This window comes from Parastagonospora nodorum, assembly GCF_000146915.1.
Source record: "Parastagonospora nodorum SN15 chromosome Unknown scaffold_16, whole genome shotgun sequence".
NCBI lineage: Eukaryota > Fungi > Ascomycota > Dothideomycetes > Pleosporales > Phaeosphaeriaceae > Parastagonospora > Parastagonospora nodorum.
In genome coordinates, this window is record NW_001884564.1 from 927,620 (window position 1) to 954,696 (window position 27,077).

Consider the following 27,077-nt stretch of genomic DNA (forward strand, 5'->3'; position numbering starts at 1 on the left):
TCGTACAGTTACAATGACGAGAGCGAATGAAGGTTATCGTTAGCGTTGGCGCAGCAGTAACGTTATGCACAGACGCGCGGGCCGTGACCTCAAGTTGGGCGCACAGGTAAGTAGCTAGCTAGGCCTCGTCACATCACGTCGCTCGGCACGACAACATAACACGGCGATGACTTGACTGCGCGACATGATAGCCCGATAGCAATTGCCATGTCGAAGCCAACCGCCAACTGGGAGAAGGTGGGCGACAAGTTTTATCGCAAAGTGCAGCTCTACACGGCCGTCTTCGATGCGGACCTCGAGCTCGACAAGTACAGCGTGGTGGGCGCCCCATACAGCGGCGCAGTAGGTGGGTATGCGGCCATGCCTTGTCTTGCCAGGTGCAGCAGTACTGACCAGTTGCCAAAACAGCCATCTTCCGCGATGAGGAGAAGCTGCACGCATATCGCGGGCCCGGCGCATCCAAGTCGAGCATCGACATCTACAGCTGCGCCGGCAAGCTGATTCGCAGCATCAACGTACGGACGCCTGCACACGTGCACACTTGGTGAAGCTGCAACAGCATACTGACCGCTGCAGTGGGACAAGGGCGCCATCAAGGGCCTGGGCTGGTCTGAGGACGAGAAGCTGCTTGTCGTGACGGAAGACGGCACGGTGCGCTGCTACTATGACCTGCAGGGCGACTTTGTCCCCTTCACTCTCGGCCACGATGCAGACACGCTCGGCGTCGTCTCGTGCAAGTTCTACAGCACCGGCTTTGTCGCTCTGCTCGGCAACAACCACCTCATCTCGGTCGCCTCGTACGCGGAACCACGCCCGAAGCTGCTCGCCATCGCCCCAACCGAGCCCGTCGTGTCATGGAGCATCATCCCGCCTGCATACTCGCTCTCGCGCTCAGTCGAGGTTATTCTGGCCATCGGCACCACGCTCTATGTCGTCGACGCCACCGAGGCAGAAGATCGCAACTTTGACGCCGGCCCTTTTCGCCACATCAGCGTCAGCCCTCGCGCCGAGTTCCTTGCATTCTACACAGACGACGGCAAGGTGTGGGTCGTCAGTGGCGACTGGAGCGAGAAGCTCAGCGAGTATGACAGCAAAGTCAAGACGGTGCCCAAGGACATGCAGTGGTGCGGCTCCAACGCCGTAGCACTAGCATGGGAGGACGAGATTCACTTGATCGGCCCCAAAAGCGCTGCTGCCAAATTCTACTACGACTCGTGGGTGCATCTGCTCCCGGACGTTGACGGCATACGGCTCCTCACCAACGACGTTTGCGAATTCATCCAAAAGGTGCCCGACGAGGCCGTGGATGTATTCCGCCTAGGATCCGATTCCCCAGCTGCAAACCTTCTTGAGGCTTCGTCTCTGCTGGAGCAGAAGAGCCCCAAAGCAGATGATCTGATCCAGCTGATACGGCCGTCTCTCGCCGATGCTGTTGACACCTGCATCAAGGCGGCTGCACATGAGTACCAGATCCACTGGCAAAAGGCGCTGCTAAAAGCTGCCTCGTACGGCAAGTCGGTCCTGGACCTGTACTCGTCTGACGATTTCGTCGACACATGCGACACACTGCGAGTCCTCAACGCTGTGCGGTTTTACGAAGTTGGCTTGCCGCTCAGTTACGATCAATACCGACGCATGACCCCCGAAAAGCTCATCGAGCGCCTCACGAATCGCAACGATTACCTGCTTGCCTTGCGCGTAGCCGAGTACTTGCATCTACCGGCAAGTCGTATCCACGGACATTGGGCACAGCAGAAGGTCCGCGTATCTACTGACCCCGAAGAAGAGATCTGCAGCCTGATTGTGAAAAAGCTGCACGGGAAACCCGGCGTTTCATTTGAGGAAATCGCGCGGGCTGCTTATGATGAGGGTCGCGTTCGTCTTGCGACGGAACTACTCAACTACGAGCCAAGAGCCGGAAAGCAGGTCCCCCTACTTCTGAACATGAAAGAAGAAAACATTGCCTTGGATAAAGCTATCGAGTCTGGCGACACTGATCTTATCTACCACGTCTTGCTGCATCTCCGTAAGAAGCTACCTCTAGCTTCCTTCTTTCGCGTCATCAACAGTAGACCTGTAGCCACTGCCCTTGTCGAATCATCAGCCTGGGATCAGGACAGAGAGCTGCTGAAAGACCTCTTCTATCAAGACGACAGGAGACTAGACGGCTCAAACCTCTTGCTATCGGAAGCCCTTTCACAAAGCAGCTTGCATGCTTCGCTGGACAAGCTGAAATTAGCCAGCAAGTATTTGCAAGACTCTCGCGATGCGTCGGCCGTCTTCCAGCGACAGGCCGTCGATGAAGCCGCAAAGCTTTTTCGCCTCCAGGAGACGTTCGAGAGAGATCTGGGTTTCCGCGATACTGCGGCTGCCACGCCCGGGTCGCAACAGACCGCTTTTATCGGGCTCAGTGCGCACGAAACGATATTTCAGCTCATTCGTCAGGGTCACTACAAGCGTGCACAGAAAGTGCAGAGTGAGTTCAAGATCGCCGACAAAGCATACATGTACATCCGTCTTCGTGCCCTCGTTGCAGCGCGGCACTGGGTCGAGCTCGAAGAGTCTGCAAAGCAAAAGAAGAGCCCAATTGGGTGGGAGCCGTTCTTCAATGAAGTGCTTGCGGCAGGCAACACGAGGGTTGCAAGTGTTTTCATTCCAAAGTGTACAAATTTGCCGGTGGCCGATCGCGTGGATATGTGGGTCAAGTGCGGTCTTTTCGTCAAGGCAGGGGAAGAAGCTTTCAAGGCCAAGGATCGAGCACTACTAGAGGACCTGAGAAGTAAAGCTGGGGGAAGTGCAGCGGTGGAGATTGAGAGGCTCCTAGGCATGTTGCCTCATGGGAGGAAATAATACCATACATTTTGTTGTTGCAGACGATGTCGTCCTCCACTAACTTGCAGCATGCAAGGCGACAAACGCACTCTGGACCCGAAGTTCAACCGAGTCTCTTAAGAGCAGCCTTACCCCATGGTGCAGCAGCGAATCATACAGCACAAATCCTAGTCTGTGGAGTCTTCCCCGCATTGGCCAGGGTACCGCCTCAATACAACATCGTCATCTCGGGGTTCGCTCGCCCGGGGCACTGCACCTCTGGATGTACGGCAATTGGCTATGGCAAAGTAGCTCCAGGCACGAGACTAGGATGTTAGCCATATAAACATCACAATGCATCAGTATTCCCTCGTTCAGATGCGTTTGCATATAAAGTCACGATGAAACTTCTCCCATACCTTGTGTTTGCCTCTACGTCTCTAGCGATCCCTTATAAGCAATACATCCTTGCGCCCAAGTCCCGAACACTTCATCCTATCTCCGTACACAGCTCGAACGGCTCTGTCAGCAATCCGGAAGGCCTGACAACGACTTCATCCACCAATGGCACGTGCATCTTCGAAGGCGAGGCTGCCACAGCTTTCGACTTCGGAATTAACATTGCTGGCATCGTCACATTGAACATCGCTACAGTTTCAGACGAAAATCAATACATTGGCGTCACATTCTCAGAAAGCTCACTGTGGGTATCAAATGCGTCGAGCGACGCAACAGCCGATGCAGGAAAAGACGAGACCCTGTGGTTCCACGTGACAAGACCTGGTCGATACACTGCACCACGCGAGAAAGAGAGGGGCGGGTTCAGATATATGTCACTCATCCACAACGGCACTGGCAAGGTGGAAATTGCTGCTGCTGAAGTACACTACACCCCCATGCCACATTGGGAAGATGACGCGATTGGGAATTATACAGGCTACTTCCACTGTGATGGTAAGAACTTCATGAAGAATTAGTTGTATGTTGGCATAAGGTAGCTAACTAGGATGGTGCGCCATAGATGAACTACTTAATCGGATCTGGTACGCAGGCGCATACACCAATCAGATCTGTACCATTGATCCTCACTATGGGAACGCTCTGATTCACATATTTCAAATCAATGCGTCCGTCTCGGATGCAACAAATGTGACATGGTACAACAACTATACAATCACTCAAGGGTCGTCTGCGCTTGTTGATGGAGCGAAAAGAGATCGCATCGTATGGGCTGGGGGTAAGTCGCCGTTTGAATTCCTGGGGAATAGGCATCAGACTGACTAGATTCGTAGACATGGCGATTGCGGTACCAGGTGTCGTAGTATCCACCAACGACGTTATATCGATTGAAAACTCATTGGACTCGTTGTTCGACTTGCAGAACGAAACGACTGGACAGCTGCAGTATGCGGGGAGTCCATTCCCAGCGATCTTGAGCTTCACATATCATCTCTATACGCTGATTGGCGTGGCGGATCATTACTTGTACACTGTAAGTCTGTCTGTTTAGTCATACCCCTCGCTCGCAGAACCAATACATATGGGCCTTGAAGTAAGAGAGCGGCGTGAAGTATGTGGAGACTAACAGCGAATAGGGCGACATTGAGTATCTTTCCTCGCTTTGGTCTAAATGGAAATTTGCCCTTGAATTTTCTCTCTCCTTCATCGATGACACCGGCCTCATGAATGTTACTTCACCTTCCGACTGGCTGCGCTTCGGTATGGGCGGGCATAACATCGAAGCCAATTCGATCCTGTACTACACCATCAATCAAGGCATCCAGCTTGCGAAGGTGATGAATGACACGGCGCCAGTTGCCAATTGGACGTCTACCGCAGCGCGGGTGAAATCTGCTGCAAACGAACTGTTGTGGGATGATAAGGTGGGCATGTACAAAGACAATGAGACAACGACCTTGACACCTCAAGACGGCAACTCTTGGGCTGTGGTTGCCAATTTGACAGCAAACTCGTCGCAGGTTGAGCAGATCAGCAGCAATTTGGCGGAAAGATGGACAAAATACGGAGCACCTGCTGTCGAAGCCGCCGACGCCATATCCCCTTTCATTTCCGGATTTGAACTACAAGCTCATTTCCTCGCACAAAACGCGAGCGCTGCGCTCGAACTGATGCGGCGACAATGGGGCTTTATGCTGGATGATCCGCGCATGACCAACTCGACTTTCATCGAGGGTTATAGCACATCTGGAGAACTACATTACGCACCGTACCTCAACGATGCGAGAATTAGCCATGCACATGGGTGGGCGACAGGGCCAACGTCAAGCCTGACGTCGTATGTAGCGGGAGTCCAGTTGCTTCGTGCTGGTGGTAGAGAGTGGCGTATCGCGCCCGTGCTGGGCGATTTGAAGCATGTAGACGCAGGTTTCAGCACCAGTCTTGGATTGTTCGCCGCGAAGACGCAAGTGACAGATGATGGGTTGGAAATGGAGTTTGAGACGCCGAAGGGTACTAAGGGTGAAGTCAGAGTGCCTTTGCCGGCATGCAAGGGTCGCATGACGATGCAAGACCAGGACGGTGGATGCGAGGATATCACTGCAGAGGTCGTTTCTGCAGATGTGGGGTATATTCATGTTGCGGATGTGGAGGGTGGCAGATGGAAAGTTATGGTCGCCTGTGGAGACTAAGGTTCATGGACAGACGGATTCAAGTCGACATGGTGGGACGTGGCCGTGGGTCAAATGTACATAGTGAATTGTCCAAAACGATCTATACCCTGCCGTACTGTACAGCGAAGTTTCGCGAGCAAAGTTGGTATTACATGCAAGAAGGGCCCTGACCATGCCACAGCTTGTCGTGCTCCTATGGCCTCACGACTCGGAGGCCGTCCTTTGGAGGTGCGGCGGCCCGCTTGAAAGACTGCGTCTCGGTTAGCACTCGCCTATGCTTGGGCTAGGTGACGGAGAGAAACTGACGTTGTCACACTCTTCCCAGGCCCGTCCGGCACCGAATCCGAGACCAACAAAGGCCGGCCATGCGCGTCGCTTGAAGAGGAGGACAGAGAAGACGACCCCGAAGCCGAGGCCGAGGCCGGAGCGGATCATCATCGAGGAGAGACAGCGGTCCCACTATAGCTAATATGTCAGCGCTGAAGTAGTCTACAGCGAAGTGCGGTACGCGTGAGGTGATGTTGCCATTGGCGGTCGCGAAGCCTCTCGGTAGCAGCCTGAGGCTACGTCATCGGCCATTGGCCATGCACCGTCGGGCCAGGATATGCCGTGGCTGTTGTTGCGGGAGGCGGGAGTCGGGAGTCGGGAGTCGTGAGTCGTACCTTTTCGTTCAACAGGGCTTCGCTCATGGGGCGCGTGGTGCGCGGGATGGGCGCCACCGTCTTGGGTGACTCGTCGGCCATGGCTGTTGCTGTGTGTGTGCGGGGGGCAATTGATGGGTCGGACGCCGCGCTCGACGTGGTGTTGGTGGTGGGATGCGGACGGCGGTGGAATGTTGTCGTCCTCGTGCCGGAGCTTGCAGGTCGAGTTTGGCCATGACCACCAGAGCCTTGGCGGGTGTGGCTGCCCGGAGATGCCCAGGTGCCGGGGTGTGCTGGTCACGGCTCAACTTTTTTTTGACCTTCACCACAGCCGATGCGCTCGTGCAGCCCCGACACTTGATAGACGTCGTGACATGGCGCCCGCACTTTCTGTAGGTGCAGAAACAATGCTTGCATGCAGAACGTTGCTCACACTCCATGTAGGGCCCGCCAGATGGACCAGCGCCCACGCGCCCACGCCTGCAGTCCGTCAACCAGGACTTCTCCGACTTGGACGAGCAGATCCGCCAGGTCGCGCACATCATCCGCCTTCCACCCAACTGGGCCGACATTCGTGACAAGACCACCCGCGCAGCCGCTTTACGTCACGTGGTCGGCGCCAGAGCAGAATGGGTCTTGCGCTGGACTCTTGACAAACTCGGCAACGAGACGCACGCCGGGACCAAAGCTCGAGCAACACCGACGACATGGCAGCTGCTCGAGTGCATGATGCACGTACTGCCCGTGTCGCGCAGTGCACCCCACCTGCGCGATGCCGCCTTCCCTTCGATCCTCGAGCGAGCGCTGCTAGAAAACTTCGACAAGGACCGCAACGACCTCAACGACCCTGCTTTCCCAGCAGAAGAGGACGTGCATTCGAGGAACACTTCCGAATCTAGCGAAACCGTCTGCGACGACACACAGCTTCTCGCGGAAGCGGAAGCGAGGCTCGCCTGGCGTCTCGCCGTCGCAAAGCACCGCTTCAGCGTCCTCCACACCCCTGCTCTTGTTCACTGCAATCCACGCTCTGCTTCGACACCATCACTGGTGTAGCAAACGCACCGCATGACAATACACAGACGGAGTTGATGGAAGATGGTCTTTGAGAGTCCGATAGCGCACAAGCCCTCTCGCATAGTCCAAGTTCTGGCTTGGTGGCAGTCCAAGAATCTGGTGCAGAGACTACATGGGCGGCACGAGACATCCACTCTGCACCCCTGGTCGCCCTTGTGGACCTTTCAGTCGTCTTTGATATCTGGGAATTGCGCATGCTCGACGCGGCCGACCCCACAGGATCGTCCCCAGAAGATTTCGCCAACGAATGTATGGTTCCCACACTCCGACTCAGCGAGACTTTGAGAAGCTTGCGCGCAGACATGACAGAGCCAGAGTCTTCAAAAGCGCTGGACCTGGCCGTGCAAGCCCTCGACAAATCACTCACGAGCCATATCCTCGTACCAGCAAGATCCACCTTCTTCAGCCAAGCACACGCCAGTGCTAAAGCAGACTCTACCCGCAGAGGGGCATCAGTATTGTCTACCAGCCTCGGACCGCTTCGGGCTATCCTCCTCCGAATCGCCCAAATAGAGGATGCCGGCGAAGTTGTTCCACCCCACATGGCCTCTTTGTCAAAAGCAATTGGACATCTACTCGACCTCGCAATCCGCGTCTCCCCTTCCAGGACGCCCAAATCACGGCTGGCAGAACGACCATGGATTCAAGCCGTAGTCTTGTCCCTTGCTGAATGCGTAGGTTGCTCATTGGAAGGGCCGCCAGACTTCGTCACAACAAAGTCCGCGGCAGCCGCTTTGCAGAGCGCTCTCGAGATACTACATTCCCAGAATGTGAACATCGATTCTGCCATCCTGAGAGAAATCTTTTGGTATTACTGTGGAGTCAAATATCCTCAACAGGAAGAAAGGCAGGTGAAGTGGACCTTGATAGCGGCACTGGTCGAGCTTGACGCATCCATCTTCACCACCGAATCTCGATCTACCTCGGGCAGCTCCAAGGAGCAACACGCGGACCTCACCGAAGTCTTATTTGATCAGATATCAGATACCGAGTTCAAGGGGGTAGGCTTCAAGGATACTAGATCGCGTTTGGAAACAACCACAGTAGATGCTGCAGTTGCTCGTGCTAGCAACCAAGAGAGTCGTGAGTTCATACTTGGCCGCATAGTGAACCCCATCATGTCAGCCTTTTCACGAAACCGCAATATGCTTGGTTTCGTGCGCAGATGGGATGATCAGCTGGTGAAAAGTTACAGGTTTGAGAACCGCAAAGCTCTGAAGGAGAAGCCAGAATTTATATGGGAAGATCGTGTTCTAACAAACGCATTGTCAAGTGTTTTCGAGCAGTCTCTTACGCAGGGTCAGATTGTAGGACTTATCGAAGAGCATGTCACTCGTTTGGAAGACCTGAGTGGTGCTCTGGCCGTACAAGACAACGAAGACGTCAGAGTACGGAAGCTTGCTGCTTTCAAAAGAGCTTCTAGCAGCGCCATCATCATTCCGGCCATCCTACAGTCGACCCAATCCGATGACACCCTGGCTGCACTTCAGCAACAGCTGCATTCACTTTTCGACTTGTACGCAACATGGGTCCAAGATGAGCGTTTCGGTGCATACACCCGGCTCTCTCTATCTTGGTTTTCTCTATGCCTGCTTCTGGACAAGCTTTGGCTAATCGACTTACATGCCTCTTCGCAGCTGCAGCAAGAGGGCCTGTATCCGCTACTTGAGCAAGCTACTAAGGATCTTTCCACGAGCAGGTCAGAGTCAAGTCGGCGGAAAGTCGATTCCAGTGCACGAGCAATTGCAATGTTGTTCTCCTTGAAGGCATGCAATAAGCTACAAACGGTTCCCGGTTCCGAAGAAATTGTGCAGGAAGCTTTACGCAGGGTTATGAAGAGCTTCTACGCGAGCCAACTCAACGAATCGGAGCTCAGTCGAACAGCCGAACAGTTTTGCGCCTGCTTCGTCCAGCTTTTGAGCCACCTTGATGCACAGGTGGCTCGGGATTCGATCCTGACCATGTTTAACAGGCTCTCAATTCCGAATGGAAACATCCATGATCACATCAGTGGCCTCTTGGCTCAGGCAGTCTTCGCACACGATAGCTCGGCTTTGCATAATGCCTATTCATACGCACTTTCGGACGCCCTCCAAGAAGGAGATTCTGATCCTCTACATCGTATCGCAGTCCATGACCTTCTTCACATTCGACCTTCTGCCTTGCCGCGCGACAAAAGGGAGGCCATTCTGGATCGGTTGTCAGTCCTTTTAACACTTGGAACTGTAGTCCCCGACGATCTGCTCAGTGCCATGGCTCAATTGATGGTCATACCAAACGCGTCAGCGAGATTATCTACCGATGGAGCGGTCATCTTTGACATTGCTCTCCAGCTTCAGCAACGAGGAGCGATCTCAAGCACTGCTCTCCAGCAACTCCAACTACTATGCCAGCGTATGCTCGCTCACATTATTCCGAATCAGAGCCAAGCACAGAGTCGGGCTCTACTTGGAGAGTATCAGAAGAAGCTAAATACCCTGACTCAGGCCACAAAAAAGGTTTCGCCAACTGGTCTCGCTATCCTGCGTGCGACTATTCTGGAGCAAAAGGATTCGCAACTTCTAAGCGTCAAACAGTATGTGTCACTGCTAAAGCAATGTCTGGCCGATGATGGGACTGATGGAAAGGACACTGCATCTTTTGAGCATGTATTGGACGCCTTTGAAGAACTATCTTCCACTCTTCTGGGAGACTCTGCGTCATTGAAAGCAACAACCTCATGGCTTCGTGCGTGGGTCAAGGACAACGCAGACTTGGGATTCGTACATCACTTCGTCGCAGCTAGGCTCCATCGAAGTGGCAGACTACGTTGCGCGACTTCACAGGCTAGTGGCTAAATACAGGCTCTACTCCGATGTCAAGTGGTTTGTGGCGTTGACTGTGAAAATGCTTTGTGGTCCGCTCGCCGATGAGCAGAAGAGGAAGGCACTCGCGACCACTCTCGAAGTGTTTGCCCCACTCGAGAGGGCCGAAAAACTAAGCATTGTCTCGTTGCTCACTGATGTGGATGACTCGTATGCTCGTGCAGCATCATACACTGTCCTTCAAGTCCTGGTTTCAACACTGCCTGACAATCTTTCTACGGATGTCATTCTAAAACAAAACCAACTTGCGATTCTACCAAAGCTCTGCGGAATGCTGATCGAGGTCTCTGACGCAGCATGCTTCAATGCGCTCATGGACAGCATCAACACGCTGTTGAACCACAGTACAGCCGTTGCAACACAACACAGTATCGAATGTGTCCTTGGTGTATTGGTAAAATTTACCTCACGTACCAGCCCCGCTCTTCCCTATGATCAGGCCAGTCAAATATTCACTCGGCTTTGTGAAACGAGTCGTCTAGTTTTGCTTGTGCACCGCAGCAAAACGGGGGGCCGCTCTCACATACTCTTGCCCCTCCTGCAAGGTCTTCTGTTCTGTCTGTTCATGCCTACGTCGGCGCGCAGTGGTGCTTTACCAATGTGGCTTAGATCGAACACGTCTCAAGCAGTTTGTCTTGCGTCAACAGACGCAGCACACTATTCCCGCCTTCTAAGCACGCTGTGCAATCCACCGCAGTCGTCGATTTCCAAAGCCCATCAGCACTCTCGGAAGTCGAAGGATCTCATCGACCCTGTCAAAGCAGCACGTGAGCGGACAAGTCACTTTCTGTACCCACTTCTGGCATCATTTTGTCGTTTTCAGCTGTCGGGTCGTTTGGTCCCTGCGATACGGGCGAAAATGCTGCCAGGTCTCTGGGAACTTATCTCCACGGCCAGTCTGCATAAGGAAGAGCTTGACGCCATGTTTGCAGGGTTGAGCAGGAGCGAGAAGGATGTGTGGAGGAGTCTTTGGGGAGAATGGGAAAGTGTGCACGGGAGAAAGGAGAGATTCGTCAGTGTAGAGGGTCTATAGACAAGCATCAATCAGAGCACGAAGCCATCGCAGTTCTACAGTCCTCATTCCTGTGAACGACGTTCGTCGCCTGAGACGTTCAATGATGTGTCGTTAGAGAGGTGCACTGGCGTAAATGAAGATCTACACGTTGGCGACTGTGGGGCGAGTCAAGGCACATTATCTCAGCTGTCCGGCCCACGGCTGCTTTTCCGTTCCGTCTTGGACTAACATCGAAGCCCATCTTTCGTTATCAGTGTTCGAGAAGGCACGTGCGACCAGCCAGCACCTGCCGTGCAGGATGAAACTACTGTGGTTATAGGCAAAAGTAGTAGGGTGAGTCAGGAGGCAGGGATCAGAAATTGCACCAGCTAAACTAAGTTTAGATAGATAATATATTTCAATACTTTATATAGCAGCCTTTAGCCTCTATTATAGCCTAATATCTCTCTCTTATACTAATTACTAAGGACTGCAGGTATTCTAGTATAATAGAATTCTAAGCTTCTTATATAATTGTACGTAGCTAATTATAGCTCTACTACCTACTTATAGGTAGATCTAAGTAGTTCTACTTAATCTAGTCCTTTATCTTACTCTAAACTGCCTTAATAAGGTTAAGATCTAGTAAAAAAGCTAGCTAAGAGATAGCTTTAACCTCTCTATCTTATAGCTCTTTATATATAGATATAGCTATATAAGCTAGAGCTCTATCTTATATAAAAATAAAGCCTAGATATATTCTTATCTATTCTTTAATAATAGGCATAATTCTCTTATAATAACGTAACTAGTTAATTAAATCTTACTTCTTCTTCTAAAAGATATATAGACTTTTCTTACTACTATTAAAGTAAGCCTAGAATATCTAGCTTCTCTTTCTTAGTATTTTATCTACTAAGTAAGTATTATCTAGACTCTTACTAGATAAGTAAGTAACCTAGACTTACCTATAGCGCTCTCTAGTAACTTAGATTTTATTGCTCTAGAGTATATAGTTCTATTACTTAAGAGTCTAGCTAATATAAGCCTATACCTATACTAGCTAAGCTCTTTAATTTGCTTTAGAAAGAGATAGCTTTGCTAAAGCTATTTATTAACTATAGCTAGTAGAATATAGAGCATAGCAAATTACGTACTTAGATATACTCTAGTAAGAGTAAAAGTAGTTTAAGAGAGTAAGATAGCTTATTTAGTAAGTACTTCTACTCTAATAGATAAAAAAAATAAGCTTCTCTTTCTACTTCTAGCTTAGTAGTAAGAGTCTGCTTAATCTCTTTCTTAGAGTAATCTGCGTAGAGAGAGAGTACTTAATCTAGTATCTTAATACTCTAAGTTAATTAGAAATAAAGCTCTATATATAGCTAGCCTTATAAAGAGTATATATTTAAAGTCTCTTATTATAAGTAAGATAAGTATAGCGTAGAGAGGTAGCTAGTATCTCTATAGCTACTTAGTAAAGAGAGAAGTTACTAGAGTTTTAAGATTAAGAGCAGTATTATTTACTAGCAATAGAGCTATTTTAGCTTTATCTAAAGTCTATCTAGATCTACGAAGAAGATTATTTTTTCTAAGTTTTAGGCCTATGCAGAGTGCGCCTAAATACCTAAACTTAGTAATAGCTCTTATAAATTAGATACTTTATAATATAACTATATAACTAATTAAGCTATAATTAATAAGGCTATCTAATTATATAAAGCTCTAGCTATTATGCAATTTTCTAGTATTATAGCTAGCTATAAAAGTTATTATTACTGCTATATTTAATAATTCTTCGTACTATTATAGAAACTTGCATTACCTATCTATTAATTATCTTCTAAGATATAGTATTCTATTTCTATATTTATTGCTTCTTACACTCTTTCTTATTATAGCTTAGAGTATAGTATTTAGTTATATAGCGTCTTATCTATAGCTAAGTATATTTAGATGCATTTACCTCTAGTAAGTGCTCTAGCTATAGCATTATTTCTACCTTTTAAATAGTAAGATAGTTATATATAACGTAAGCCTTATAAGTAAGAGTATTATCTTAAAGTAGTATATATATAATTCTGCGATTTTTAAGGCTAGTAATCTATAAAGTAACTTTTTTAAGAGCACCTTTATAGTGCTTATACTTATCTACCTCTCTACGCGTATAATTACCTTATTTATAGTTATATATAGAGAGTATATACTGCTTTTTCTGCATATTATATCTCTTATTAACGTTGCTCTTATTAGCTACTAAGAAAGTAGCTTATACTTTAGTTTAAAGAAAGTTATTATAGTAGTATTAAAAAAAGTTCTCTGCCTGCAACGCAGCCTCTGCATACTCTTTCTCTTAGTCTAATTCTTTCTAATATATATAATAAAGTCTTTTATAATTATATCTAAATGCTCTATAAAATTAGAGAGCATAGTCCTTACAGTTATAATCTTTTTTTACTCTATTATTATATCTTTTTTCTTCTCTATACTATACTCTTTATATTCTCTGCTCTTCTTCTATATATGCAGAAGTTTTATTAGTAAAATAGATATATCTAAAGTTATACCTAAGCTTATCTCTAATCTTATACCTATTAGAGTTATACTCTAATGCCTAAAGATAGCATATTTTAACTTATTTAGAGATAAGTAAGAGTTTCTAACTAAGATATTTCCTTAAATAACTAGCCTTATATATAATATTTTTAAATATTAAAATGCTTATTTAAGGCGTAATACTTATAAAATTACTATTCTTAACTGCTTACTAACTCTCTTTCTTATAGTTATTATATAAGAAAGTTATAACCTTAATAATAGTAACCTTTTATTCTTAGCTTAAAAGTATACTTCTCTTCTACTCTAAATTATTTTTATATAATATTAAGTCTTATAATTTAAAACTTTCTTCTTCTACTCTCTTTTCTATGCGTTATACTAGTGCTAAGATGCCTAGTTATATCTATTTTATACATTTTAAAAGAGCATGCGCAGAGGCATAACTATTGCGCAATGCAAGTACTACGCTAGTAATAAAAGCATACTAGATTAGAGTTATTTCTTTATAGAAAGTCTTTAGAATTTTTATAACTTTGTTTTCTTTATATTTATAAGATTTTTGCTAATTTATTTAACTTATTTTAGACGTTGTAGTAGAGAGATAGAGTAGTGTTTATATAAGGATAATAGTATTAATATTTACGCGCGATGCTGCATAGGCTCTAAAACTTAAAAAAAATGAGCTTCTTTGTACAACCCCTAATAGACCCACCCCACTACTTTTGCCTGTAACCACAGTAGGGTAGCCCCATTAAGCGAGCCCCTTTCCGCGGAAGCACTGCATTTCCGTGCCGACAGTGAATCTTGAGGCTCTTTCGACGGCGTTATAACATGCTCAGAAGCTGCCTATCCATTCAAAGCAAGTAACTAATCGCTTCATCGAGAAACTGATTATACGCCAACATGTCTCTTCTTGCACGTTTCAGAAAAACTGCTTCTCAAGCCAACACGCCTTCTCCATATGAGCACGACCATGTTTATCCCGTACATGTGCTAGACGACACACCGACCATGCGCGGCATATTGCTCACGTGGACACTTTGTTTTAACGACGTATTAGATGCGGATAAACTCCAATCTTCTCTTGCCCGCCTTGTTGAAATTGGAGACTGGAGAAAGCTTGGAGGTCGGGTGAGATTGAATGTAAGCTATCCTGCCGCCAACTCATGACTGTTCTTTATACTGACCGACATTTGAAGGAGAACAAGAAGCTCGAGATCCATGTACCTCCCAAATTCACAGCAGAGCGGCCTGCTTTCTCATACAGCCATGTGGTTATTGACTCCGCCATTGCAGACCATGCTGTAGCCCAGAAGCTCCCAAAGCCAAATGGCAATGTCTCGACGGGGCTCGGACCAGACCATTTTTCTGACTTGGCAGTTCGGCCTGATGCGCCAAAGACTATGGAGGACTTACTTGCAGGCGATACTCCCCAGATGTCTGTTCATATCACATCCTTCACAAATGCGACTCTTGTCGGACTGTCATGGCCCCATACCTTGATGGATGTCATGGGTCAGCAAGCCTTCATTCAAGCCTGGTCACTTGTGCTGGCCGGTCGTGAGTCTGAAGTGCCGCCTGTGCTTGGTGCGCAAGAGGACGAATTGTGCGCAATCGCCGATGCACCTGCTGAAAATGCAGAAGAGTACATACACAAGTCGAAGCAACTGAAGGGGATGGCTATGGTGCAGTTTGGGGCACGATTCGCATGGGAGATGATGACAGGACCTGCTCCGGAGACTCGAACCATCTGTCTGTCCAAGAAAGTCGTGGCTGCTCTACGGTCACAGGCACAAAGCGACCTCCCAGATCCTGTAAATGGCGAGGAAAAGCCTTTTATCAGCGATGGTGATGTTCTAACCGGATGGACAATGCGCGCAGTAGCCACGTCTCTACCATCCCCCCGGCCTGTGACTGCGCTACACGCCATGAACGCCCGGTTCCGACTACCCTCGCTCATAAACGCAAAAGGGGTCTACCTGCAGAACATGCTGGTCCCTGGCTTCACTTTCATTCCGGCCGACACAGCAAGAGGCCCAATGGGTCCCATTGCCCTGACTAATCGGCAGCATTTACTCGAACAAGCAACAGAAGCCCAAGTCCTTGCCAGTCTGCGCGAGCAGCGAGTCAGCGGCGATCCATCCAAGCTTCTCTACAGCGATGCAAACGCTCTCCTCATGCCCTTCACGGACTGGACGAAAGCAAAATTCTTTCAGTCAGCAGACTTTGGTCCAGCGGTAGTACGAGCCAGCGATGAGCAATCGAGATGCAATCCCCCAGGTACACCGATATTCCATCACGCATCGTCGAGAAAGCCAAATCAGACAACTAGGCTGGTGGTCATCATTCTGGGCAAGGACTTTGATGACAATTATTGGATTACGATGACGATGTCGCCAAACGCCTGGAGAAACATTGAGAACAGTCTAGAAGGATTGGCCTAATGTTCTATAGCAACATAAGACACATGAAACGCTAGCCAAAATGAGCCTTTTAGGTACAAAAGTGGTCGAAAGAGATCATATTTTGTTAAGATCCATTCTCTAGGTCGAGTTATAGAACGGTACTAACCAAAGAAATCATCGTCAAAGAGGTCTTCTGCTGAAGGTCTATCCTCCGGAAGCCAGCGCAAGACTTTTCGGACAAGTGCTAGTAGCAACACTTGATTCTTGCCTTCCAGCCTGTTCTCGCGCGTTTCGAGTGTTTGATGAGAGATCGGCGTTGACGCGATCCAATTTCCTTTGTTTCTTATTAATCAAGTTTTGCATTCGGCGGTTGTGGCATGACTGCACCTTCTACATCCCAATACTGGCGACTCTTTTCGCTTCGCTGAAGAAAGCTTCTGGGTGGAGGACCAATCAGAGAAATTATCTCGGCAAGATGCTGCTCATCGTTGAGATGACCTTCCTTCACAGCACGAAACAGGCAACCTCCTTCAAACAAGTCCCAAATCTACGTGATGTCAGCACGGGTTGAGATAGAATCAATGTCACATCACGAACCATGACTCCAAAAGACCACATATCAATTTTCGAGTTCCACTCCATGCCCATAATGATTTCAGGCGCTCGGTAGACGCCCGGCATGACATCTCCAACATGTTTCTCCCCAATCCTAGCAGCACCAAAATCGCAGATCATAGGTGGTCCATTGGTGATAGGCATAGAGCGAGAACGATAGACTGTTCGATCTAAGAAGATCTTGCGGGGAGACGGATGCTCAAGCTCGGCCTGTTCGATTTCTGCAAACACTGACGGATCCGGGGCCCCCAGGAGGATATTATTAGGGTATATATCTGAATGATAAAGAAAGATATCAGCTACCAGACTCAGTAGAACGACTGCATAGAACTACCTGTATGCACAACGCCCGCCTGGTGAAGGAAGTCAAGGCCAAGAAGGACAAGTTGCAATGTTTGTTGCAAAAGTTCCTTGTTCAAGCCCTTCTCTGGAAACAGGTTTCGAAAGTCTGTGTAGCTTAGACCTAGTGGAGCGAATAGCAAGCATTTATGCATCCCGTGAGGGCCAGTTATCTGGAAGTCGTCCAGTACGAGGCGCAGCAGGTCTTTGCCAGGATGTTCGGCATCGATGGATTTGAGATGTCGAGAAATGGCCACTTCATTATTCACCTTCGTAGCACCTTGCTGCAGGATGCAGACTTTGAGGGTCAGGAGAATATTTGCTCTAATGAACACATGACTCTGTTAGCAAAAAAAAAAGATATCTTTCCTGAGACATGAAAGTGAAGGCTTTCTAGAAGACATACTGAAGATCACGACAAAGCCAGATGGTGGAGGCCGTGCCAAACCCGAGCTTGGCAACAACCTGGTACCGAGACTTGATTACCTCGCCTAACCACATCGTATAGAACCTTTCTGCTTTGTAGCTATGAATTCGCTCTTCCTCAATCTTTTCTTGTAAGGAAAGCTTCTCAAAACCGCTAGCTGGGAAATTGCGGACGAGACAACTCGTCATGGCCGTTACAGAAAATGGTGTGCGTGGCTCCGAGAATGCGTCTATATCTGTGTGGGATATGCGACATGCAGCAACTTAGAGTCCTGGAAGTCAGTTGAGGGGCTAAACTTGCTCGTTTCATAGTTCCAGATAAGAAATTAGAGCATTAACCGTAAGGAACATGCTTGTTGTGAAGGTATTCTACTAAGCTAGGGAGTTTTTTCGAGTGAAGTTAGATCGCGTAATGCCTAGTTCCGCATAATGCTCTATCTAATACTAAACTACATTTTTAATACTAATATTAGTATGCTATAAATCTATAACTATAGATCTAATCTAAACTAACGTATTTAACTACTAAGATAGCTAGACTACTAAGCTAGCTACTTTTTCTTAGTATTATAAATACTATATATAAAATATAAAATTACTCTATACTCTTTATAGATTCTTTATATAATATAGCTATATTAGATTTAGAATCTTCTTCTATATCTTTCTAATATATATAAGTATTATATTTAGTCTCTCTATAGTTACTATAGCATTATTAAGCTAGCTAAGTTCTTTCTTAATTATCTTTACTACTATTCTTCTTAGATATTATATAAGTAATAAGAGTACTTTTAGCTACTTATAATATGCTTATACTAAACTCTATTATACTGCTTATCTAAATTTACTTCTTTTTATACTTTTAATATCTTATTAACTTTACTACTTATTCTTTAAGCTCTTATATATAAGCTTTAATTAAGATATTCTTATATAGTATCTTCTTAGCTTCTTTAATAAGCTTTAAAAGCTTTTCTAAGCGCTTATTAGTAATTATATAAGAGATTTCTTTATAAGTCTTAATTAGAACTTAAATTTATATAGATTATTTAATATTTTAGATTACTAGAGCATTTCTAATAGAGCTACTAGTAGTAGCATATAAAGATAAATCTTAAAGTAATTAAGAACTTTTTTGTTAGATAGAAGGCATCGCATAAAACAGGTTAGGCAATTAACCTACTAAGAAAGATATAGAGGCTTCTATATACGTAAATAAGATGCTACGCGCACCTTAGATAGAATAATAATAATAATTTTTATCTAAGATCTTATTATATCTAATAATTAAGAGTCTTACTACCTCTATAAAGCTATAAACTATATTATTAAACTCTAACTAATAAGATGCAATAGTTATTCTATTAGATATAAAGAGCTAGATCTTATAGTACTGCTAACTTAAAATAAAATACTAATCTTAAGGCATCTAGTTACTAGCAGACCTAGAAGAAATCTAATATTCTCTTATTAGACTAATCTTTCTAATGCCTCTAGATATCTCTTAATTTAAACTAGCAATAAGCGCAAATAATATATTAATAGTATTATTATATACTATTAGAGCTAGTTAAGATAACACTTATATAATAGCTTAAAACTTAATTAAAATTTAGCAGTCTTTATTATATACTCTAATAATACTAATTTAACTATTAGACTTTTCTAAAAAGAGCTTAGAAGCATATAAAGAGAATTGCAAAGATTATAAGCTTTGCTTAGAATTATATAAGATATATAAGAGAGACTATTAAGAGAAGAGAAATAAGATCTCTAAGATAGTTAAATATATCCTTATAATAGTAACTCTGCACTTATAACTAAGCTATTACTTAGAAAATAGAATATTATAAGAATAGATAACTACTCTCTAAGATATTATTAGAGTAAATATAGATAAAGAATAAGTATAAGTATAAGAAAGATACTATATTGCACTTAAGCTAATATATATACCTATAAACTAAGAAGTATAGCTAAGTAAATATAATTAGGCTATAACTTAAGCTAAGACTCTTAAGATAGCTAAGGTTATGCAAATATAAGCTATAATAGATAATTTTCTAAGCTTAGTATTAAAAGTAGCATTAACCTAAACTATAGTATTCTATAAGCTAAAATATAATAAGAAAGCTATTAATAGGAAAAGAATAATAAAACTCTTCTATAATTATATAAGCCTCTATAATCTATTAAGAGAAAAGCTAAAAGATATATTCTTAGTAGTAGAAGCCTTATACGTAGTAAGCAGTAAATTTAACTTAGCTATATAAAGAAACGCCTTTAGTATTAAGATAAGAGCGCTATTTATAAATAATAACTAAGGCAGAGAAAACTTAAAGCTAATATATAAGCAGAAGAATAAGCAATCTATAGAGAGAAGTATAGCATTAGCTAAGAGTATATATTCTACTTATAAATAGCTGCATAATATAGCTAACTGCTATTATATAAATAGCTAATAACTAGAATAGTTTAAACTAAACTAAGGTATTATAAAACTAATATAGTATAAACTTAAACATAACCTAAGCTTATAGAAGCTAGTAGAAGAGAATATATATAAATTTAAGTAACTGCGCCTTACTATAATAGCTTTCTAATTAATTACTCTTTAAATTAAGATATTATATATACTAGAATTATCTAAGTAACTAGATAGACGTAAGATCTTAAGACTAGATAAGAGTATAATAAATATAGCTTTTGCTATAAGCAATTAAGAATATCTATTAAAGAATATATTTATTCTAGACTTTAGCTTAATAATGCATATCTATAATAATCTCTTCTAACTTAAAGATATATGCAACCTAGAGATAGAAGATTATATCTAGGCTAGAAACTTAATAATTTAGATATAAGAATATAGAGCTATTAGAGTAATAGCAGAGAGATCTTAGAGTAAATAAATTATATATCTTAAAAATATTGCATAGTACCTAGATTTTCTTTATAATCTTATCTCTTTCTAGCTACTCTAATAATAAGATATATAGTAGAATAACTAAGAGGATTTAATAAGCCTATAATAAAGAAATAGCTTAATTATAGCTATTCTATTAGAATACTATAGGCAATAGATTATTAAATAATCTGCTATACTACTATTAGCCTTCTATATGCGTATAAATTAAGCTAAATAATTACTATAAAGAGCTACTGCTATCCTATAGCATAAATAACTAGAGTATTCTAGTCTATCTACTATTAAGCATCTTATTTAGTAATCTAAGAGAGTAAGAATTAAAGAAATTACTACTATAGAATGCAATGCCTATAGTAGATTAAAATTAAAATGCTAAATATGCAGGACTTTAAGAATAAATAATAAAGAACCTAGTAAAAGAATTGCTATTAATTTCTATAAGTATAAGAAAAGCAGTTTTACTAAGAAGAAGAGCTAGATACTAGTTATCTGCAGACGTATCTAATTTATATAAGATTTCTATTTTAAGAATAATAGGCTAGCCTACTTAATTATATAACTTCTAGACTTTTTTATCTAGTTTATAAAGAAATAATTTAATATTATAGTTAAAGTTATTAAGATAGATAATAAGATTATTACTATTAAATAAGAAGTTAAGAAATAGTATATATCTCTATTAATTAGACTTAAGCTCTTTACTCTAGATACTTAAGCTTAGAATAGAGAAGTAGAGCGCTTAGAGAGTATAATAAAAGAGAAAGCATGCATAATTTAACTAGATATAAATCTTCTATAGAAACTCTAGCTAGAGATTATAAGAGTAGTAGTATACTTCTATAATTAAATACTAAATTATCTAAATAATTAGAAGATACTATATAAAGTATTCTTTATATGCGCTATAGCTATAAATAGTATAGTTACTAGACTCTAAAAACTAAACTAATCTTATCTAAAAGTATATAGATGCAAAGCTTTTATAATAATAGATAATATCTACTAAGAAAAGTTAAGACTATAGAGGCTTAATCCTAAAGCCTAGATTAGTTACTTAGTAGAATATTAATTAATAAATATCTACTATATATAGATCTCTTTTATAGCTAAGATAATTAGTACTTATAATATAGTCTTTAATAAAGAAATAATTTTTAATAGCAAAACTAAGAATCTAATAGATAATCTTATGCATAGTACTCTTAAGAAGATTTTAGCCTAAGTAAGAATAATAGAACTTCTAGGAACTTAGAGCTAATAACTAAAAACTAAGATATTCTATAAGAATAATATAACGCAGAAGAAGAGTCTACGTTCTTAGAGAACTATATACGTTAGGAAAACTAAAAATCTGTCGAATATTTATTTCTATTAATACTATAGAATTGACTGTGTTGCTAGCGAGTTAATTAATTCGAGGAATTTATGTTTGTTATTAAATATACTTTGAAACAAAACTTCGTTGAAATAGTTAGTACTGTCAGAATTGTTGGAACCGTCGACGCAACAGTCTAGCACGCAACTTTACTGTCTTTAACTATTATATTTTCTTTCTCTCTACCTACTCTGTCTTCTTACCTGCGCTATTAAAGTTTACTTCTTTAATATACTTTCCTTAGTATCTTACTACATATTTACTTCTTTCTGCATTGTAACTAGACATCACAGATATCACTAGAAAGAGCTTTGTTAGGATTGTTAGTAACATAAGAATTATTCTATTACTATGCTAGTCCTGCATTCTATATAGTTATCTACTGTTAAGCACTGTTAAGCACTGTTAAGCACCGTTGAGCACTGTTAAGCACCTTTTCTAGCAGTGCGCCGGACCTTAGCAGAGTGCTTCTAAACTTATAATAATCAGTTTAGTTTGATGCTAGTCTATGCGTTAATCTGTAACCGTTAATCCTCTACCTTATAGTTTATCTTAGGAAGTTGTTTTAACGTCCTGCTTGCCTAGTACTTTAAGTTCTAGTTTACTGTCTAGGTTAAAATAGACAATGCTAATATATATTTCTGCTAACTAGCTGAGTTAGTACACTTAGAACATAAATTGATCCTGTGTGTTCTGCCTATCTTGCAGCTCTATAATAACGACGTGCGTAGCTTCTGTCAGTATAATTACCTCTGCAAATGCTATTAAAGCTACTATGATCTAAGGCTTATCTAGATCCCTCTATTTAGCAAGCTTAAGGTTAATTTCGTGCTGTGTTATACCTCTCTGCATAACTAAGACGCTCTCGTTACTAAACTTCTCTCTTAAGCCTAGCTACGTTACTGCCTGCACGATTAGTTTATACGACTCTATAAGGATTTTAGCGCAGACTTTCTTTAGCAGTAGTAGTGTATTAGCTGCTTTCGCTGCATCTTCTGCTGCAATGCTCTATGTCCGGCTTAGCGTTCCTAGAATTTTAACCTTAGAGCATAAATTTGATAGGTTTTGAAACTTTAGGCTGCTTTTAGTTATAGCACGCGCCTCTCGTACTAGGAAATAGTCCTTGCTTAGATTAGTAAAGAGGTCCTTTACGCTGTTTAACGTGAAGCGTTTAACTTTGCAGCTGCTGTATGTTTTAAACTGTGCTGCCTTTAGAGTAGCAAGCGCAGAGTAGAATGCTATTGCTTGCATCTTAAAGCAGTTAAAGATCACACGTCTGCTAGCTTCTAATTTATTAAGGCCTTCTTTTTCTAGGATATCTCTGCATTATTGCTCAGCGTTTTGTACTGTGCTAAGGAAATCTGGACATAGGTAGCTTTAGAAGTAAGGCAGGAAGTCGCTCTTAATGCTAGATATTAGTTTGCCCTATAGGTCGCGCGTCTTTAATATTCTTTTTAATATAAACCTCTGCGCTACTGCTGCTCCTTAAGATATAAGTTCTTTATACTTATAAGACGACTTATATTTGCTTGCGTCGTGCTTTACATTAGCAATTATATTGCGCTATTGTTTAGCTATTGCTAGGCTATTAAGAGCTGTGTTTTAGTAAGTTCTGTAAGATAGTATCTCTGCAATTAACTGGTAGACTGCATCTTCTATCTTATAGATGCGATCGCTAGTTACGGAGTCTCTCTTGTTAGTAGCGTTGAACTAGTTAGAGACCTCTTTCCTGTTTTGAAGGCTAATAAGTGCTAGCGATACGAAGATTAAGATCTTATTTAGTTCTTATTCTATAGGCGTTCTGGATAGGGCCTATGCTTTCTATTAGTATCTGTAGTTGTAGCTTCGAATATCCTAGTAAAACTTAGCTATGATTGTGCTCTCTGACTTGCAATTATAGAATTTATTGAATACAGTCCGCCCCTATATAGTAACATAACTAGGAAGTAATATCGCCCTCTTTTCTATATAAAGGCTGCTTTTGCGTATGATCGTTCGCTGTGCTGTAACGCTTATAGTATTGTAAGCTCTAAATATATGCTTATCTACCTTTCTAAAGCTGCAGACTATTATAAACTGTGCTGCTGACAGTGCTAGACGGTGCTTTATAGCCTTAGAGTGCATAGCAGGCGTATTCGCTTCTAGTATTATCTAGTAGACTGTTTCTCGATAATCTACGCCTCCTAGCACGTAGCTCTGTAGGGCGACTAACTTATTAGCAGCAGCGAGCGCTTTAGAGATAGCGTTAGTAGTATTAATTTGCATCTCTATTGCTTCCTCTTTCGTTAGTCTGCTTATGTTCTCTAGAGGAGAGTTACTAAAGAAGCAGAACTGTAGAGCTAGCGGATCGCTTAGGTTGCACTACGTAGAGTTTGTAAGATCTATTACAACTACCTCGTTCTTTTAGGCATTAGCTGCTCGCCTCTAATTAGTTATCATTGTAGCTGCTTATTAAGGTTCAGCGTTAAAGAAGAGGCTCCTTTTGCACGCGCAGTAGAACGTTCTCTCGCCTTCAGTAGGATATAGCTTATCGTTATTATTAACTGCGTTGTGTTTTATCGCGTTGCCTTCTGCTTGCGTATTTTGCACTTCTATCTAGTTCTTAAAGTAAACGTGTTCTATGAGGACGGCGAGCACTATCGCTTGCGTTTTGCCTATGCCTATAGCGTTAGCAAAGATCCCGCTATTATTAGATAACAACTCTTTGAAGTAGAGAATATATGCGTCTGTAAGCTAGTATAGGGTAAAGTCGCAACTAACCCTCTAATATGCCGGTAGCTTTATTGTGCGCTTGTTCTAGAGGTTATTAATCGAAATGCCAAAGAATACTGCAGCTAAAGTCTACTCTTCTAGAGTGCAGTATTCTATTGCTGTTCTTACTCTTGCAGAGAGACTGTCTCTCGTTCTAGTTTATTTATTAGCAGAGTAAATAGTAGTTAACTGTCTTCTACAGTAGACTTACTTAGCGTTTAATAAGGCTTTAAGCCTTTTTTTTTTATTCTCTAGCAAGGTCCTTTGCTGTTGTTACCTCCTCGTCCTCTAAGTCATCCTTAGGGTCAATATCTGAGCTGCTGTCTGAGCGGTAGTCGTCGCTGTCTAGCAGGCTATCTAGCTAAGTCTTGCGCTCCTAAGCTTCTTTCTTCTCTTTCTCTTTTTTAGCCTTAGCTAGCTTCTCTTCGTCCCTAGTCTTCTTAAGCTGCGCTTTCTTTCCTAACTGCTTTCTTTCAGCTAATTAAGCGCAGGCTGCTGCTCTGTCTCTTCTGCGTAAGCGCAGGACGTTGCTGCTAGTGTTAGAGTCCTCTAAATCTTTATCTTTCTTAGTTCTTTCTCTGCTTGCTTTTGCATATCTGCTATCCGCTGCCTCAGTCTTACATGCGCTTAAGAGGAGGTCTGTCTAGTATAAGTTTAGAATATCAGCCTCTCTTCTTAGGTAGTAAGGGCTGTTCTGGTAGTAAGAGCTGTTCTAGTAGTTTGTTAGGTTAGAATGTTACTGCATATAGATGTTAGTAGTGTATATTTTAGTTTTAAGAGTTCGTGCTATACCTTTATTAGAATCGCCTAGCAGTTTCGTTATCTAGCATAATAGCATCACTGCTCTAAGCCTTCTTAACTTAATATGAGAGTTAACGGTGCCTAGCAAGTCGTCGTCATCTTTAATAAGCGTCATCGTTAACGCATCTATAACTTAAGAGGTGCCTGCTTAGTACTAATCAGAGTACTTAGGCAATCAATAAATGCTAGATAAGAGCATCGTACTTAAGGTGCTAGGCTCTAACCTTAAAGTAGTTCTCCTCTAATTTCTGCTAGCTTTCCTTTGTCATCAGCCTAAACATAGAGAATTGTTTAACGACAGAGTAATGCACAGCGTCTACTAAGGTAACATTAGCGTTATTTAAGATAGCTAGCTTAGTGAGTAATACAATGCTGAACTTATCAGTTATTAACGCTATAGACCTATTAGACACGACAGACAAAGACTGTCGCTGCGCTGTCTTAGATAGTGTCAGCGTTAGCGTGTTGCTTAAGTCCTCTGTCTTAACCTTAGCGCCGTACTAACGCACCTTAGCTAGCATTATCGTCTAGATAGTTCTAGCTGCAGCCTCGTAGAAGACTTTAAGTATTTGCGCATTTTGCAGCTGTGTACATTTAGCTACTGCAAGCTAGTCCTTTAACGTTAGTAAACGTAAGCTCTTTAGAAGCTACAATTAGCTCTTTTCTAATTAGATCTTCTTAAGTAGGTCCTTTTTCTTAACATAGCTTATAAGGTCCTCTATAAGTTTAACAACCTCTAAGGTCGTAATTCTATATCCTTCTCTTACATTCGTTTGTAATATGCTGTTGGAGCTTATTATGTTAGCCTTGCTCTTATACTACTCTAGTTGCTTCAGCAGCGCCTATTCTGTGTCGCTGTTATTATCGCTGTCACGTCCGGCTATAATAGCTTCGCGCCTAGAGTAGAAGACGGTTAGCGACTATATATAATCGTTAGACTGTTGCTAAAAGTGCGTGTTAATATGTAGATGTTGCTTAGGAGAGTGCGCTTACTAACTATAGAGAGTTTAAGCGCGGTCACAGGTTATTGATGTAAGAAGCGCGTTATTAACGTAAGAAGCGCGTTGTAGATTTAAGAAGCGCGTTGCTGTGATAGTAGCAATGTAGCAAAACGTGTTGGTAGATAAAATAACGATAAAAAGAAATTACAGCGTAATGTGTAAAGAGCTTAGGCTTTAATGCGCAGGGCTTGCAGAAAACATAATATTATTATGTAGCTAAAAAGGTTGTTAGTTGCGTTGCGTTTGTATGCACTAGGCAAATATGCCAGATGCAGGTAGGATAATAGGTAAGAGTGAGTGTAAAGTTGAGCAATGATAATATTTCGACTTAAGAGCTGCTCCGCATAGCGGGCATGCTTTAGTCTAGCAGAACTTAATTATGCTGAATAGGTTGCTTGCTGCAGTCTAGTAACTGTTAAGATTTTCTAGGACAGTGCAGTACTGTCTCTTACTGTCCTCTGCCTGCTACGGGCCCTGCGCGCAGGGCATTAAGAGGATGCTGCGTAGAGGGATATTAGTTTAGCTTTGTTAAGCTAGTGTATATTAAACTATAGAGTAATTGATTTATCCTGCAGTTATCTAGAGTTAGAGTTAGAGCAGCTTTAAGCTTAATGTTATTTAGATGCGGTATAGTAGTCGTTGTCTTTGTTAGTCTAGGGCAGTGCAGCACTATCTCTTACTGTCTCTTACTATTCTCTCTCTCTTACTGCCGCGAGTCCTGCGCGCAGGGCACTAGAAGGATGTTGCGTAGAGGGTATTAGTCTGACTTTATTAGGCTAGTGTGCATTAAACTATAGAGTAATCAGTTTGTCCTGCAGTTATCTGGAGTTAGAGTTAGAGCAGCTTTAAGCTTAATGTTATT

The 27,077-nt window shown here is 42.9% G+C and overlaps 6 protein-coding genes across 6 annotated transcripts; 4 read left to right on the forward strand and 2 right to left on the reverse strand.

Annotated features, from left to right (window-relative positions):
- Positions 1-207: 207 nt before the first annotated feature.
- Positions 208-2,850, forward strand: SNOG_10369 (hypothetical protein; the record flags this gene model as incomplete). Its single annotated transcript, XM_001800591.1, has 3 exons — positions 208-346; positions 397-515; positions 577-2,850. The coding sequence occupies 3 exons, from the start codon at positions 208-210 to the stop codon at positions 2,848-2,850; spliced, it is 2,532 nt and encodes an 843-aa protein (XP_001800643.1).
- Positions 2,851-3,212: 362 nt separating this feature from the next.
- Positions 3,213-5,459, forward strand: SNOG_10370 (hypothetical protein; the record flags this gene model as incomplete). The annotated part of the gene is made up of 4 exons (XM_001800592.1): positions 3,213-3,765; positions 3,863-4,048; positions 4,104-4,303; positions 4,407-5,459. 4 exons carry the CDS (start codon positions 3,213-3,215, stop codon positions 5,457-5,459), a joined length of 1,992 nt encoding a protein of 663 aa, XP_001800644.1.
- A 52-nt stretch (positions 5,460-5,511) lies between these two features.
- SNOG_10371 (hypothetical protein) lies at positions 5,512-6,316 on the reverse strand. Its single transcript, XM_001800593.1, has 3 exons — positions 6,104-6,316; positions 5,748-5,900; positions 5,512-5,691 (listed from the first exon to the last, which is right to left on the reverse strand). The coding sequence occupies exons 1-3, from the start codon at positions 6,182-6,184 to the stop codon at positions 5,635-5,637; spliced, it is 291 nt and encodes a 96-aa protein (XP_001800645.1). The 5' UTR covers positions 6,185-6,316; the 3' UTR covers positions 5,512-5,634.
- Positions 6,317-6,489: 173 nt separating this feature from the next.
- Positions 6,490-11,053, forward strand: SNOG_10373 (hypothetical protein; the record flags this gene model as incomplete). The annotated part of the gene is given in 4 exon segments (XM_001800594.1): positions 6,490-6,522; positions 6,569-7,129; positions 7,192-9,918; positions 9,938-11,053. The coding sequence occupies 4 exon segments, from the start codon at positions 6,490-6,492 to the stop codon at positions 11,051-11,053; spliced, it is 4,437 nt and encodes a 1,478-aa protein (XP_001800646.1).
- Positions 11,054-14,736: 3,683 nt separating this feature from the next.
- Positions 14,737-16,014, forward strand: SNOG_10374 (hypothetical protein; the record flags this gene model as incomplete). The annotated part of the gene is made up of 2 exons (XM_001800595.1): positions 14,737-15,810; positions 15,895-16,014. 2 exons carry the CDS (start codon positions 14,737-14,739, stop codon positions 16,012-16,014), a joined length of 1,194 nt encoding a protein of 397 aa, XP_001800647.1.
- Positions 16,015-16,321: 307 nt separating this feature from the next.
- SNOG_10375 (hypothetical protein) lies at positions 16,322-17,544 on the reverse strand (the record flags this gene model as incomplete). Its single annotated transcript, XM_001800596.1, has 4 exons — positions 16,322-16,522; positions 16,573-16,889; positions 16,925-17,253; positions 17,336-17,544. 4 exons carry the CDS (start codon positions 17,542-17,544, stop codon positions 16,322-16,324), a joined length of 1,056 nt encoding a protein of 351 aa, XP_001800648.1.
- Positions 17,545-27,077: the final 9,533 nt, after the last annotated feature.

Bases quoted from the DNA above. Each gene is read 5' to 3' on its own strand.
- SNOG_10371 (XM_001800593.1), bottom strand. From the start codon at position 6,184: ATGGCCGACGAGTCACCCAAGACGGTGGCGCCCATCCCGCGCACCACG. The intron at 5,901-6,103 runs GTACGACTCACG...TATTAGCTATAG, and splicing joins AAGCCCTGTTGAACGAAAAG to TGGGACCGCTGTCTCTCCTC. The intron at 5,692-5,747 runs GTCAGTTTCTCT...ACCGAGACGCAG, and splicing joins CCTGGGAAGAGTGTGACAAC to TCTTTCAAGCGGGCCGCCGC.